The sequence below is a fragment of the Zosterops lateralis genome (assembly GCF_965231275.1).
Source record: "Zosterops lateralis genome assembly, chromosome: 20".
Classification (NCBI taxonomy): Eukaryota; Metazoa; Chordata; class Aves; order Passeriformes; family Zosteropidae; genus Zosterops; species Zosterops lateralis.
The window spans coordinates 749,437-764,470 of NC_139780.1; the positions used below are offsets into that span (position 1 = coordinate 749,437).

Sequence of the window (15,034 nt, forward strand, 5' to 3'; positions counted from 1 at the left end):
CCATGCTGGAGTGGGAGATCTGCAAGCTGCAAGAGGAGCTGCTCCTGCTGCACGCCCAGCCCGGCTCTCCCGGTGCTTTAGTGACCTCCAGGCCTCCTGTCCTGCCTCCCCGGCGGCCAGGCCTGGCCGGAGCTCTGGAGCATCGTTTCCAGGTGCGCTTCCACACCAGCCGCATGTTCGGCTGCCTGCCCTGCGTGCGGTACCCGCCGTGCCTGATCCGGGCCCTGGCGCGGCTGGAGCGCCGCTGCCGCTGCTGTTACCTGCTGCTGCTGGCGCTGCTGCTGGCGGCAGAGATGCTCAGCCTGCTCCTCATCTTCCTGCCCATCGTCCTCATGGTGATGCTCTTCCTCATCCTGGACAAATAGCGCTGGATTTGTGGCCTCAGGCTGAGCGTGGCTCCAGCTGTGCCCAGGGCTGGGGACAAGCCTGTCACCCTGGTGCCTGGGACACCTGGCACTGCAGGTGAGGCAGCAGAGGGAGACCCTGGAGCTGGGCATCCCCTGGCCCGGGGCACAGGTGACACATCAGTGCCCAGCCAAGGGGACCATGGAGTGGGAGCTGTTCCTGCCCCAGGGCACATCCCAGGCCTGGGGCTGGGGACCAGAGAGGCTCTGCGGGCAGAGCAGGGCTGAGCCATGGACTTTGCTGTGAGCTGTGCCATGGACTGTGCCATGGGCTGTGCCATGGACTTTGCTGTGAGCTGTGCTGTGCCATGGACTGTGCCGTGCATTGTGCCATGGGCTGTGCCATGGACTGTGCCATTGTGCCATGGACTGTGCCACCTGCACCCAGGCCAGATGGGCTGGAATCCCCCCGCATGGACTGAAAATACAACCTGTGTTTGTTACCACAGCTGTGTCCTGCTGAGTTCAGGGCCTGGGCTGAGCAGGTCCCTTGGGGCCCAGCAGTGACACAAGGAGGGGTGGGCACAGCCAGTGGTCCCCAGACACCCCACGAGGGGTGTGTGCTGCACCAAGACACCTCCCAGTCCCTGCCGAGCCGTGCCAGGCTGTGCTCAGACCGTGCCCTTCGGGGAGATAAGGGAGCAAACACTGCTCTGTCCCCACCATGCACGGCTGGGAGAGCCTGTGCTGAGTGGAGCTGGAGCTGTGCCCACAGGGGACCTGCCATGGGGTGTCCCAGGGGGGAGCAGGGTCTGGGCTCTGCTTTTCCCTGCCAGCCTCGTGTGGGTGATGTCTGGGTTTGCAGTGTGGCTACTTTTGTTCCTCACACTCCTCAGGGAAACCTGTGCCCCAAGGGAACAGGGATGGGGATCCTCCCAGGCTTTCAGCCACCTTTGGGCTGGTGGTAGATGGCAGGGAGCTGTCAGACCCTCGAGGTCCTCCCAGGATTCCATTTTGGGGGTAGCGCCATCCACCTCCACAGCCTGGAATGTGCAGCAGTTGTGTTTGTCACTGCTGGCCTCCTCTGGGTGTCCTGCCAAGGCTCTGTGCTGGTCCCAGGCCAATTCCCCCCTCCCTGTGCTGTCACCCCTGTCTGTCCCCCTGAGCCCAGCCCTGCTGAGGGGCTGGTGACACTGCTGTGCCCTGTGCTCCTCCTGCCTGGCTGTGCTGCAGCCATCCCCATGTGCTGGCTTTGCCCTTCTCCCCTGGAAACACCCCAGGGCACCTCTCCAGGGCTGTGGGGGACAGACCACAGGGTGCCACCCCTTCCCTTCTGGGGGGTGCAAAGCCAGTGAGCTGCTGTGCCCACACAGCCCCATGGAAAACCCACATCCTTGTGCCCAGGAGGGCAGAGACCTGGGCTGTGGGCTCTGCCAGGACCCAGGAGGGCAGAGACTTGGGCTGTGAGCTTTGCCAGGACACTGGTGCCTCTCAGCATCAGCACTGCCATGGGCTGCTCTGGCAGAGGGTGGGATCAGGGCACCCCAAAACAGATCAGAGCACCCCAAAACAGGTCAGGTCAGCAGGCAGAACCAAGTGGGCCCCCCCAGCCCTGGTGGCACCAAGGAATATTTATTTATACCAAGTGGAGCAGCTCCATCAGGAGAAGCACCAGTTCAGGCCTGGCTGGGGCGTTTTTGGCTCCGTGGAGCCTGTGGGGAGGGGGAGCTCAGACACCCCCGGGGGACCCTGTCACCATGTGGGAGCCTCGTGTCCCTGCTCTGCATTGTGTGGGGGTGTTCAGGTGAGCCAGGACAGAGCTGTCCCCATGGGACACCCCCAGCACCCTGAGCTGGCTGCTGGCACCTCTGGGTGCTGAAGGCTGAAGGGCACCTCCATCCCCTCCAGAAGGGGGTCCCTGGGGGCTGTGGTGTGGCATGGAGCCTGTGGGTGATGTGGAGCCTGGCTGAGATGTCCACTCCCAGGGCTGGGTTATATTTAGCACACTGAGATAGAGGTGAGCAGTGCTGGGGACTGACCCAGGGCTGATCCAGGCCTCCTGCTGCAGGCACAGCTTCCAGCACAGCCTCCAAACCCACCCGACCTCCCCACTTACAGCCCCATCCCCTCTCCCAGGCCCCTGACACCCCATTGCACCACCCCAAATGCTTTGTCACATCCCCCAGCTGCTGGCACCAGGTGATGTGGTGTCCCCAGAGGAGTGACTTGGCTGTCCCCATCCCTGTAGGGATGTGCTCATTCTCTCCTGGCTTCTCCCACTGCAGCCTTGCAGTCCTGGGGTCCTGCTCTGGCCAGAGGCATCCCCACCCCAACTGCACCACCACCAGCAGCCCCTCACTCTGGGGACATGTCCCCACCCTGTGTCCATTGGGATGTGACCAGAGGGCCAGCAGCTTATGGGGCCAGCACGGGGAGGGGACATGGAGCAGGAGCTGGTCCCTGCAGCAGCCCTCTCCTGGATTTGACCCCAAGAAAGCCCCTGAACTCACCAGTCCCTCCCCAGCCACGGGGCCAGCACTGCCTGGGGACCCATCACAGTCCATTATTATCCTGTCACCGAGGGCTTGCCCTGGTGTGAAAGCAGCTTCCTCCCCTCTGAAACGGCCGTTTGGGAGTGTGACCAATCCGGGGCAAAGTTTGAGGCTGCGTGTCCCCAGGGAGGGCACAGTCCTGGTGCTCAGACACCTCCCTGCAGCCAGGCAAGGGCTTCCCCATGGCCCAGCACAGCCGGACCCTCCCTCATCCATGGGGAGCTGGTCCTCTGGGGCAGGATGGGGCTGGTGGGGGCATGAAATGGGGACTGGCCTGGGCACTGTCCCCTGCAGGAGCAGAGCAGCCCCAGCCCTGGGCACTGAACAGGAGCTGCAGGAGCTGCTTTTCACAGAATCACAGAATGCACTGGCTTGGAAAGAACCCATCAGGATGATCCAGTCCAGCTCCTGGCCGTGCACAGATACCCCAACAATCCCCCCCTGTGCCTCAGAGCGTTGTCCAAATGCTTCTAAACTCTGGAGAGGATGACTGGCAAACACCACACCCCGAACTGTGCCAAAGGCTGAGCCCAAACCAGCCCAATCCTAAAATGAGGACATGCCCAGGAGCAGTTTAACTCCCCACATCCCCTCTCCTATCACGAGCCAAACTGGACACTGGGAGAGCCCAGAGCTTTATCTCAGCCTGGGATAAATTACAACAATTAGGAGATTTTACCACCAGCTCACCTGGGAACATCTGGGAGCATCTCTGCTCTCATGTGGCCAAACCATGTCCTCACCATGTTTAAGCAGCTCACAGGACTTGGAGATCTTTAAAAACTTAGCACGGAGGCACAAAGCTCAGAATGGCCACGAGAGCATTTTAGGGGATGTGAAAGACTTTTAATTCACCTGCATCTGTGCCACAAGGGCTGGCACCACCCCGTGTCCCTGTCCTCTGCAGCAAAGCTGGCCTCTCTTCCAGCAAGTGCTGATTTGAGGTTAATAGGGCAGGAGAAATGGGCTCTCACCCAGGACTTACTCCTGAAAGGCCCTATTTCTTCCTTAATTGTGACTCAAAATCAAATTAGCAGTTTTAAATTTACTCTGTGCCCAAGAGGTGCCATGAGGGTAGGGGAGAACACGTTGTACCCTTTGTCCTTATGTAATAAAAAGGGTAAATTCCTACTGAGGGCAAAATCGCTGCTGCCTCTGGTCTTGCTGGCCCACAGTTTCAGTGTCTTCAGGGACAGATCTGCTCAACCTGGATTAAATATAAGCTTTTGGGATGACAGAGCTCTTTATCCTGGATTTGGCACAGGTGACCCCCCACACTGTGCCAGGGCTGCACAAAGGAGGGTGGAATGTAGGTGCAGGATGGGGATGTTGGTAAGGACAGGGAGACAGGACAGAGCTGCAGCATCCCCGAGGACAGGGGAAGCACCAACTGCATTATTGGTGCTGTAATTCAGCCCCCATGGACTGGGAGGTGCTTCTGTTTTCCAGGCATAGAAACTCCCCTGGGATATGAACCAGCAGAGAAGGAAAAGGAGTCTGCAGGGAGCCTTTTCACCCTCCTGGATGTGCTGCTGCCTGGGAAGCAGATGCTCCACCTTGGCCCAGAGCAAGAAGGCAGAGACAGTAACTGCTCCTGGAGGAGGGAAATTGGGGGGCTGGCACTGGCTGTGCCCACAGCAGGCAGTGTGTGCAGCTTGCCCTGGGGGGCTGTGTGGTCCTGGGGTCACCATCCCGGCTGCTTCTGCTGCAGATTCCTGGCTCTCCCAGCTGTGGGGCTCCCACCCCAGTGACCCCGGGGTCCATTGGGGCAGGCAGTGGGTGCACACCAGCCCCAGGGCAATTCCTGCATGCTGGGGGTGCAGAGAGGGGCCCATGGGTGCAGCTGCCTCAGCAGAGCAGGGCAAGGGGAGCCCAGCACTGCTCATTTCCCTGCCCAGCTCCCTGCTACAGCAGGTGCCACCAAATGGCACATCCTCACATCATCTGGGGAGGAAAGGGACATCCAGCAGGTGTCTGAGGGCTCTTGGCAAGGCTGGGGACCACTTGCCAACCTGGGCAGGGTCCCTCAAGGAGGGGACACAGCTCCATCAGAGCTGAAAGCCAGGCTGGAGGAGGATGTGCCAGCCCAGGGGAAAGCTGTAAACCTGGGTATCACCCCCCCAGCTGCCCCAGAGATGGAGCAGGCCCAGGGCACATCCCAGAGTGTCACCCCATTCCTGCCCGCAGTGACTCACCCCTGGACTCCGGCTGGCTCTTCGTTCCAATATAATCTTTATTGGGGAGACGGATGGGGGTCAGAACAAGGCCGGGTATAAAACATGATCATGGTCACAACCAGCAGCGGGAGGCATTGGCAGAGCAACACAGAGACGGTTCCGGCGCCGCTCTCCACCGGGGCAGACACCGGGGGCAGGACGGTCCTGGGGCAGTGCCCGTTCCCTCGGGCCAGGACAGGGCACGGGCCGGCCCCTCTCCCTGGGTGGATGCTGGGCTTTGGCCACTGCCAGGGGCTGCTGTTTCCTCCAGGATTCAGGGTTCTGGAAGCCTCTCACCCAGCCCCAGTGCCCTGGAACTGGGCAGTGTGTGCCCCTCTGGTGCCACAGCCAGGCCGGGTTGTGGTGCTCAGCCCCATGGGAGCACCCAAAATTATGGCTTTTTCTTTTTTATATATATTAATTTTTTTGCTTTTTTGGCAGAAACTTACCCCTCCAGGTGCTTTGGAGAAAGCAAGACTGTGTACAGGGGCCTGCTGCCCTGCCAGCCCCTCTGCACAGGGGTCAGAGCAGAGGGGCTGCTCTGGGGAAGGGACTGTGGGCAGGAGGCAGATCTTGGTCCCCCTGTTCAGTCAAATCCCCTTGCTGGAGTCAGCGATTTGGGGCCGTGGACCCCGTGCCACCCTCCTGAGCCATCCCATGGGGCACAGGTGTGGGTCCCGAGCGGAGGGGCAGGGAATGGACACAGCTCAATGCCTTGGAACACGGAGTGGCCTGGGATGGATGGGGAAAAAAACAAGAATCCTCCAAAACGAGGACAAAAGTGGAGCTTTCCTCAAGGGCCTGGGAGGGCGTGTCTGCTGCCACCCGAGGGGCCGCTGCGGCAGCTTGGTGTGGCTACTGAGACTCGGACACAGGGCGGCGTGGCCACTGAGATGAAAGCTTTGGCAAATAACTTACAGAGAGAGGAGGGGTGGGGTGGTGGAAGGGGCGGCTGGGGGGACCTGTCCTCGCTTCCTGCGCTGGGAGGGTGGCCCGGTGTGGTGGCAATGTGCATCTCCAGGGCTCCTTGTGCTGCTGCTGCTGCCGGCTGTGGGGCAGTGGGGAGGGTGTCACTGCAGCTGGGACCCAACGTCCGCTCCTGGGAGAGTCGAGGACAGAGAGAGAGAGGAGGGAGGGACACCCAAGGCAGGAGCACGGCGAGATGCTCGATGCACCAGGTAGAGCTGCAGACCCTGGTAGATGTGCTCCCCATGCCAGAGTCCCTCTCCCTGCTGAGCAGGGGGGCTGCTCCAGGTCCCGGTCCCCCCAATACCCACCGTGAGTGACACCGGTCCCACATCCTCGGCCGTGGTGAGTGTCAGAACATCCCCTGGCGGTGCCACCGGCAGGGAGGGGACAGGCTGGGGCGCGGGGCTCACATGATGGTGCAGGAGGACAGCGGGTTCCGGATGTGGCAGGTGCAGGCGGCCCCGCAGTACTGGCGGAAGGTCTGGTAGCAGCTGCGGTCGGTGTCGCTGCTCCACTGGACGGGGTTGGCGGCCAGGGCCTCGGCCGGCAGTCTGTTCAGGATACTGGTGTTGACGGCCAGCGCCGCCAGCCCGTAGTCGGTGAAGAGGACGGTCTCCCGCTTGCAGGTGGGGCAGGAGATGAACTTGTACTTGGGGCAGGACTCGTAGAGGATCTGCAGGCACTCCTCGCACACCGAGTGCAGGCAGGAGAGGATGCGCGGCCGCTTGTTGGTGAAGTTGTACATGTGGCCGCAGGTGGGGCACTCCAGGGGCTCGCAGGGCGTCGAGGGGTGCAGCACGTACTGGTTGACGATCACCTCGTCGGACGGCGGCTGTCGGTGGTAGCAGACCTCGGAGCTGCCCTTGCGCTGGCCCTGGTAGCCGCGCTCCCGCCGCGGCAAGGGCGGAGTCCGGGGCAGCGGCAGCGGCCCGGGGGTGGCATCCAAGGCTGGGATGTCCCCGCACGCCTGGTTGACGATGATCTCGGACTCGGAGGGCCACGCTCGCTTGGCCACCAGCGGCGGCTCCCGGCGCGGCGCGGGCGCGTAGCGCGGCTGTGCCGCCTGCAGCTCCGAGAACTTCTCCGGGTGGATGATCTTCATCGCCTCCATTTTGATGATGACCTGTTGCCCTTTCAGACACGACATGAGTATGGTTTTCACATTACTGTCCACTGCTCTGGGGTCTCTGAGGGACGCCTGCATGAGGCTAGAACATGCCTAGTGAGCTTTCAATCTCGGTCTGGCGGCGGAGCAGGAGCACGGGGAGCAGCGGGAGAACATCCTGCGGGATGGGGCAGCGCCTGCAGGCCCCGAGTCTCTCCTCTGCAGCAGCCCCGAGGTGCCGGTGCCGGGCTGGAGAAGGCAGAGCTCACAGTGACATCCTGCCCTGTTTCCAGATGCTCCTGGGCGGGTGATCAAAGCGAGGCTCCCCGCAGCCTTGGCGGGATGTTAACGTGACATTGGCGCTCGCTCAGCAGCTCCTGCTCCTGCCTTTGCTGCCACTTCCCACAGTGGATCAGCTGCAGTCAGGGATGGTAATGCCACGGGGATGGTGGCCCAGGGCAGGTGAGTCCAGGGAGGGTCTCGCAGAACTGGAGGCGGCTCTCACTTCACCCCAGGCCGGCCTCTGTTCCTGTTTACACGCACTGGGATCCTCGTGGCGCTGAAGAATGTGTTTGCAAATTCCTTTGCTCTGACTTCCCGGCTCTCCCACTTGCCGTCAGCAGCAGCTCGAGCAGGGCAGGGCCTCAGGGCACATCCCGGGCCCGAGGGCAGCTCACCTTGGCCGTGGCCAGGACACCACACACTGTGTCCCCTCGGTCCCTGCTGGCACCTCTGTCCCCAGCTCAGCTTCGTGCTCGCTGGAAATGAAAAGGGAGAGGAGGTTGGATCCGAGGCTCTTCAGGGATGCACCGCCTGCCAGCCCTCTGTCTCTCCCTCGGGATGTGTGCCTGCCCTGCATCCCGGCAATTTGGCAATCCGGCCCTGCAGGTCCCGTCCATCCTGCCCGGCCTGCGGAAGTGTGAGCAGGCAGGGATTTCCCCCCAGGCATCCCCGAGCCAGGGGTCTGGGACCCCCCTCTGCCCCGAGGGTGGGAGGGCAGGGCCCCCAGAGCCCCTCTGGGCTGCAGGGCCCCTCCTGAAGGGGTTCCTCCACCGACCTGCCTCTGCTCAGGCTTTTCTCTCACGTTTAGCCCCTCCTCTGCTCAGTGGATCTATTTTTACCTCCATCGCTTGCTCCTGATCTGTCCACGCTATTATCCCTCCCTCCCTCCAGCTTCCTCTCCCCCCCTTTCCCAGCTCCCTGCCCTTGTCCCGGGGCTGATGGAGAGGACGGGCAGGGATGGGGGGCTCGCTGCCAGCCCAAGGCCTTTTTCCCCCCGAGCAGCCCCTGCACCAGCCCGAGCAGGGCGAAGGCGCTCTCCTCCTCCATCACGCCGCAAATCCTGTTAGAGGGATGCTGGCTCCTGCCAGGCCTGGCGGAGGGGCCCGAGGGGACCATCTGCTTGTGGCAGCAGCGGCCTTTGGGATGGAGAGGCCGCGGGGTCTCAGGGGGCCGTGCCCTGGCAGCACTGGGGTCCTGCAAGGATCCTGCCCTCTCTCATCCCCCATCAGGGCCTACATCTCTCACCCCACATCCTGCACCCCAAAGGAGGCAGCAGATATTCCCTCCCTCCCCCCCAGCCCCGGGGGCTCTGCCTCCAGCTCTCCCTGGGGCTCACCCGCAGCGCCCACGGGCCCAGGATCCGGGTGGTCAGCGGTGCCACGCACTGTCACCGCCTTCCCACGCTCCTTCTGTCACAGCCCTGCACGCACAGCCCGCACAGCGCGGCCCCCCGCGCCCCCACTGCCCCCGGGGCGACACACAGAGCCCCCTGCCATCCCCATCCCCATCCCTTCTGGGGTGACACAGCCCCCTGCGCCCCCGGGGCGACACAGCTCCTGCCATCCCCATCCCCATCCCTTCTGGGGTGACACACACAGCCCCCTGCACCCCCATCGCTTCTGGGGTGACCATCCCCATCTCTTCTGGGGTGACACAGCCCCACCATCGCCATCCCTTCTGGGGTGACACAGCCCCCTGCCATCCCCAGTGCCTCAGGGGCGACACAGTCCCCCGCATTCCCATAATTTCTGGGGTGACACAGCCCCCCCAACATCCCCATCCCTTCTGGGGTGACACAGCCCCTGCCGCCATCCTCATAATTTCTGGGGTGACACAGCCCCCGCCATACCCCGCATTTCCCATAATTTCTGGGGTCACACGGTCCTCCCCATCACCCTCCCCTCCCCAATCTCCCACCGCAATCCCCGGGCACACAGGTCCGTGCCCCAGGCCCGCAGCCCCGCGGGGCACAGGGCTGTGCACACGCACACACACACGCACACACACACACGCACACACGCACACACACACACGCCTGTGCACACACACACGTGCGCTCCCGCACGCCCGCAGGGTGACCCCCATCCCCTCCATCCCCCCCCGCGTTACCTGCGCTGTCCCCGGGCGGGGGTCCCGGTTCAGCCGCCTCTCCCCGCTCTGTTCCCGGCGCGGCTCCGCGGGCCCGGCGGGCCGGGTTTATCCGGGGGGGATGCGGCGCTGCCCGGGCCGGGCGCGGCTCCCGGGGGATGATCCCGGCCGGCCCCGCTCCCCCCGGCCCCACCGCCCGCTGCGGCGGCGCGGGGAGGGGAGCGGGCCCAGGGCCGGGGCTGGCGGCGCTGGGTCCCTGCGGATGCTCGGGCGGCCGGGGGAGCGGGCAGGTACCGCCGCCGCCTCTCCGGGGGGCTGCGGAGCCGGGCTCGGCGCGGGGCTGATGCAACACGCCCGGGGGGTACCGCAGGCTGCGGGGGGCTGAAGCCGGGCCCCGCTGTGCCCCCGGGCAGTGCAGGCAGCGGTGGGGAGCAGCAGCAGCAGCGGCGGGCGGGCGGCGGCGGCTCCGTGCCCGCCGTTCCCGGGGCCCGGGGCGCGGGCGCTGCTGTTGCTGCGCGCTCCCGCCGCCGCCCGCAGTGCCGCCGCAGTGGTGCAGCCGCCTCACATTTCTCTCGCTCAGCAGCGCCGGGGCCCGCCGGCCGCAGCGCCTGAGCCCGGCTCGCTCCCTCCCCTCCCCTGCCCTGCCCTCCTTTCCCCTCCCCGCACGCCCCCTCCCCGCCCCGCATCCCCCTTACCCCGCACCTCGCACCCCGCACATCCCTCCTGGTGTCCCATATATCCCCCGCCCCGCATCCCCCTTACCCCGCATCCCCCTTTACCCCGCACCCCTGAACCCCTTCACCCGCCCCGCACATCCCTCCTTGCCCCATCTATCCCCCGCCCCGCAGCCCCCGTGCCCCACACCTCTGTCCCCGCAGCCGCTGCCCGCGGCCCCGTCCATCCCCCGCCGCCGGCCGGGCCCCCGCGGCTCCTTCCCAGGGCCCCGCCGTGACTCAGCATCAGCTCCAGGCCCGCGGCTCTGGGGCAGCATCGGGAACGGGGCCCGGCCTGCAGCCCCTGCACAGCCCGGGGGTGAGAGGAGGTCGGGCTGGCAGGAATTCCCCCCACACCGCTGCTTTTTCCCGCCGCCAAATCAGTGATGTCCCCTGGGATCCATGGGGGATGCACCCACTGTGTCCCATGGGATCCATGGGGGATGCACCCACTGTGTCCCCTGGGATCCATGGGGGATGCACCCACTGTGTCCCCTGGGATCCATGGGGGATGCACCCACTGTGTCCCATGGGATCCATGGGGAATGGACCCCACTGTGTCCCCTGGGATCTATGGGGGATGCACCCACTGTGTCCTCTGGGATCCATAGGGGATGCACCCACTGTGTCCCCTGGGATCCATAGGGGATGCATCCACTGTGTCCCCTGGGATCCATGGGGGATGCACCCACTGTGTCCCATGGGATCCATGGGGAATGGACCCCACTGTGTCCCCTGGGATCTATGGGGGATGCACCCACTGTGTCCCATGGGATCCATGGGGAATGGACCCCACTGTGTCCCCTGGGATCTATGGGGGATGCACCCACTGTGTCCCCTGGGATCCACAGACAGGGGAGGGGAGCAGAGGGGGGTCCCCTGAGAGCCCCCCAGTCCTGCTGAGCTGGCACAGGGGCCCCTGGGGACACAGTGGGCTCAGTGCTATGGGGAGGAGGGTCACACAACTGCTGGGTCCCAGGAATGCTGACAGGTCCCTGCAGAGCACTGGGAGCATCACTCATGGCCATGGGATTGCTGGTGTGAGCCCCACAGTGGAACAGGCAGACAGGACCCCACAGGCTGGGAACACCCCACAGGGTGCCCTGAGCAGATGATTCCTGGTCCAGGTTTCCTGGCTCCTGCAGATGTGAGAGGCATGGATGGATGTCCCCTGGCAGATGTGAGAGGCCAGATTGCCTCCTCCCTCTGCTGCCTCCAGAATGGGGACCCAACAGGCAAAAGGACAAAATAAGCAGCAGCCCCACACAGAGCCCTCCAGCTCCATGCCCTGGCCCCAGGAACAGTGACCAGGCATGGGCACACTCCAATCCAAGCCCACCCCACCACCCCATCCAGCCCTGCACAGAGCAGGGTGTTGGTGGGAGCTCCTTTGGTGCTTCTGGGGTTTCCCTGCTCGTCTCGCCCATTTCTGTTCTTTAGATTTTTATATTCCTCCAGGATTTTGCCTGGACTCTTATGCCCTGGAAGGGATGACCAAAGGCACCTGAGCAGAAGGATTCCCTGGTGCCCCATGGCTCAGTTGTGCTCCATTCCCAGGCCAGAGTATGGTTCTCCCTGCAGCATCACCTCCACCTGGAAATACCTGCTCCCTTCCTGACAATCACTGAGTTTTTAATCCTTTGAGTCTCTCTCACTGGATAAGGGATTTTTGAACACCTCTAGTCCCTCTAAGTGCCATCCTTTGATCTGCTCACCTGTCAAAATCAGTATGAGGCTGCTGCTGCTGCTGCCTGGCACTGTAACACTGCTAAACAGGGATTCCCTTAATCTCCCCCATCCTCCCTCTGCCAGGTTCTCCTTCCCTGCTAACGTGCCTGGGTGCAGATAGCAAGAGCTGAGATCTCACGCCTGAGCTCCCTGAGCAGAGGAAATTGCAGGAAGTGAGTGAGCACGAGCTATTTTCTGTTATTAATTCACATGGCATCCCTGTGCTGACCCAGCTACGCGCTGTTATTATGCTGCTGCTCCATGAGTTAAGCAACAGCTCTATTTAAAAATAATCATAAATTACACCGGGCATCTTTTCTGCTGAATAAGGGTGTGTTTGTGCCAAGGTGTTGGGATCTTCCTGTTGCCCCGATGGCTCTGCCTTTGCTTTGCATGCTCAATGCAGAGCTCTCCCTTTCCTCTGCTGAGTTAGTCCACCAAGATCTCTGCTTTCTACCCAAACTGAAATAATCTCATCCTTCAAAACTCACACCTTCCATCTCTGTCTAGGCCTGTGTGGCTCAGACTTGAGTGATGACCCCACCAAACCTCAGCCCCTCTGAGGTGGCCACCTCTGCCTTTGGATCTTGTCTCTTATTCCCAATTTAACACCTAACTTTGGCTTATAAACATTCATGTTGCATTATCTTTTATAAAAGCTTATTCCATTGGGTGTTATCATACATGTATCTATTTTGGCTGCCTGTGGATACCTCCAGAACTCCTTCTGAGCTGTGCTGATGTGATGTGGGTGCTCTCCTGGGTTTTACTGATGTATTTTACCCTTTTCAGGCCTTGTCACCAGGCCAAGCATACCAAGCATACCTTTGTGTTCAGAGGCTGCTCCTCAGCTGAGCTGTACCAGCTGTCCTTGGGCCCAGCTCTCCCTGGACACACATGGAGCAGCTTTGCCAGTGGTTTCTCTTCATTTGTCCCAGCTGAACAAGGTTGTGCTGTTTATAATCAGGAGGTTATTGTTGTAATTCAGCTGGTTGTGTGAAACCACAGCTTCTTTCTGCAAAACCCAATCCTGTGTCTTGACTGGATCAGTTTGAACCTTTTGCTGTGTAAATGTTGGGAGTTGTAACACTCTGACCAGGCTTTGCTGAGATGAAAGTTAATTCGGCCCTAAATTTCTTCCTCACCATCAGCCATCACCTGCTCAGCCATCCAGCTGTTTGCTCAGGGTTTTATTGCCTTTCTGGATTTCTAGCACCTGTGGGAAGGGTTCAGTGTGCTGTGGTGGCACCTCAGGCTTTTCTTTCCACCCCACCTGGGTGAGCTGACAGCTCTGTGTGTGCCCAACCCTCCTGTCCCACCCCTGGGCCCCATCCCTGCTGTCCCTGCAGTGGTGGCAGCACCTCAGGCCACCTCTCTTAGTCCCCTGCTGCTCTCCTCACCAAGTTTGCTTGTCTGGGTATCCTGCACACACACATCCACAGCTCTTCCCCAAATCCTGTTTGTTCCTCACACCGATCTTGTTTTGCTCTGGTGAATCACTCATCACACAGATAATTCACCCACAAAAACATGAGCTCATCCCCAGCTTTGCAGGGAGCAGCTTTCCCTGCAGGTCTGAGCGGGGCAGGTCTGAGCGGAGCCTGCCTGGGACAGCCTGGCCTGGCCTGGGAGGGGTGGACATGGTACCCACACTCCGTGTTTTCATCCTCTGGACTCCATCCCCTTGGGACTGCCTCTCCTTCCTGGCATAGAGCACCAGGAGAAGGGACCCCAAATGCCACAACCAGCACCATCCCAGGGCTGGCTGAGGTGGCCACGACAGCCCAGCACAGACCCCAAGAGAAGAGGAAAGCAGGTCAGCTCTCATCAGCCACAGTGCTCCACCAAAACCACCAGAGCAGCTGCCTGTGCAGCTTGGCCAGGCAGAGCAAACACCATTTTGAAGGAGGGATGCTACTGAAATAACTGCCAGGAAAGCAGCAGAGCCTCTTGTTGCCAGCTGGTAGCTGAAGGATGCCCCAGCTGCTGCAGAGCTGGTCCCTGGTTGCTGTTTAAAGCAGTGTGGGGGTTGGTTGCTGGTGGTCAGGACCTGACCACTGATGCTCTTGCAGTACAATCCTAATGCCACGGTGGGGGTTTCCATGGGCTGGTTTCTAGACTGTCTGCAGAGACCCCCAAAGTCTGAAGCCACACACAAACCTTGAGATGCCCTTGTGGTTCTCTGATCAGCTTGGAGGTTACAGATGTTCCTAAAGCGCCAACAGATTCCAAAGGGGTTTAATCATTATTTTTACTATTAGTGATTAATTAGTGATTAATACTGCAGCCATTTGTGTGAAGAGAGGGCCCACCTTGCTGGTGCTGCACTGAGCAGGAGGAAGGAGGAGGAGGAGGGGGGATGTACATGGTTTTGAGGGGATCAAGGGGCCAGGGAAGTGGTGACCTTTATTGCCCTCCCTGCCTGCAGATCTGGGGTTGCTCAGCTGCCAGAAAAGAACACTCATGGAAAGTGTGCTGCTCTCCACAGTTATCTCCTGAGGAGGGGAGAGGATGGGGATCCACAGGCACAAGGAGGACATGGGAAATTCCAGATGTATTTCCCTACAGCTACACAAGGAGAATCTTTTTCTCTTTGAGGGTCAAACAGTAGATCAGGGCACAGAGGGGTGGTGGGATGACCTTCAGAGCTGCCCTGCACAGGGTCCAGAGTGACACACTGGCCACACTCTGAGCCCTGTGGGGCAAGTGGGGCCCCTTTTTCACCTGAGGCTGCATCTTCCCCAGCCCCAGGGGAAGTTCATGTCTGGTTGGTGACCCCACAGCAGCACAACCATGTCACAAACTCCTTCCCAGCCCTGGAGTCCTACTGGGGAATGATGTGGAGGGTCTGGAGCTCCCCAGGCACTGCTGGCCCAGGCAGAGGTGACCAGAAAGACCTAGAGCTGCACTTCAGGGCCGAGAGGGTGCAAGGAAGACCCATTTCCTTTAGAAAGCACCTTCCATCCAAGGAAAACAGGACAGGGCTGGCCTAGAAATAGAAATGGCAGCTCTGCAGAAGCCCCCCCCTAGCCCGTGC

The 15,034-nt window shown here is 61.4% G+C and overlaps 3 protein-coding genes across 3 annotated transcripts in view; 2 read left to right on the top strand and 1 right to left on the bottom strand.

Annotated features, from left to right (window-relative positions):
- Window positions 1–15,034, top strand: part of NOXA1 (NADPH oxidase activator 1) — a gene marked incomplete at its 5' end in the record, with an annotated part of 101,363 nt that overhangs the window by 62,387 nt on the left and 23,942 nt on the right. The gene's annotated exons all lie outside the window — the stretch shown is intronic.
- Window positions 3–817, top strand: LOC310917610 (ring finger protein-like; the record flags this gene model as incomplete). Its single annotated transcript, XM_083876027.1, has 1 exon — window positions 3–817. The coding sequence occupies one exon, from the start codon at window positions 3–5 to the stop codon at window positions 363–365; it is 363 nt and encodes a 120-aa protein (XP_083732153.1). The 3' UTR covers window positions 366–817.
- RNF208 (ring finger protein 208) lies at window positions 5,112–9,621 on the bottom strand. The gene is made up of 2 exons (XM_083876018.1): window positions 9,578–9,621; window positions 5,112–7,944 (listed from the first exon to the last, which is right to left on the bottom strand). The coding sequence occupies exon 2, from the start codon at window positions 7,283–7,285 to the stop codon at window positions 6,488–6,490; it is 798 nt and encodes a 265-aa protein (XP_083732144.1). The 5' UTR covers window positions 7,286–7,944; window positions 9,578–9,621; the 3' UTR covers window positions 5,112–6,487.

Bases quoted from the DNA above. Each gene is read 5' to 3' on its own strand.
- RNF208 (XM_083876018.1), bottom strand. From the start codon at position 7,285: ATGCAGGCGTCCCTCAGAGACCCCAGAGCAGTGGACAGTAATGTGAAA.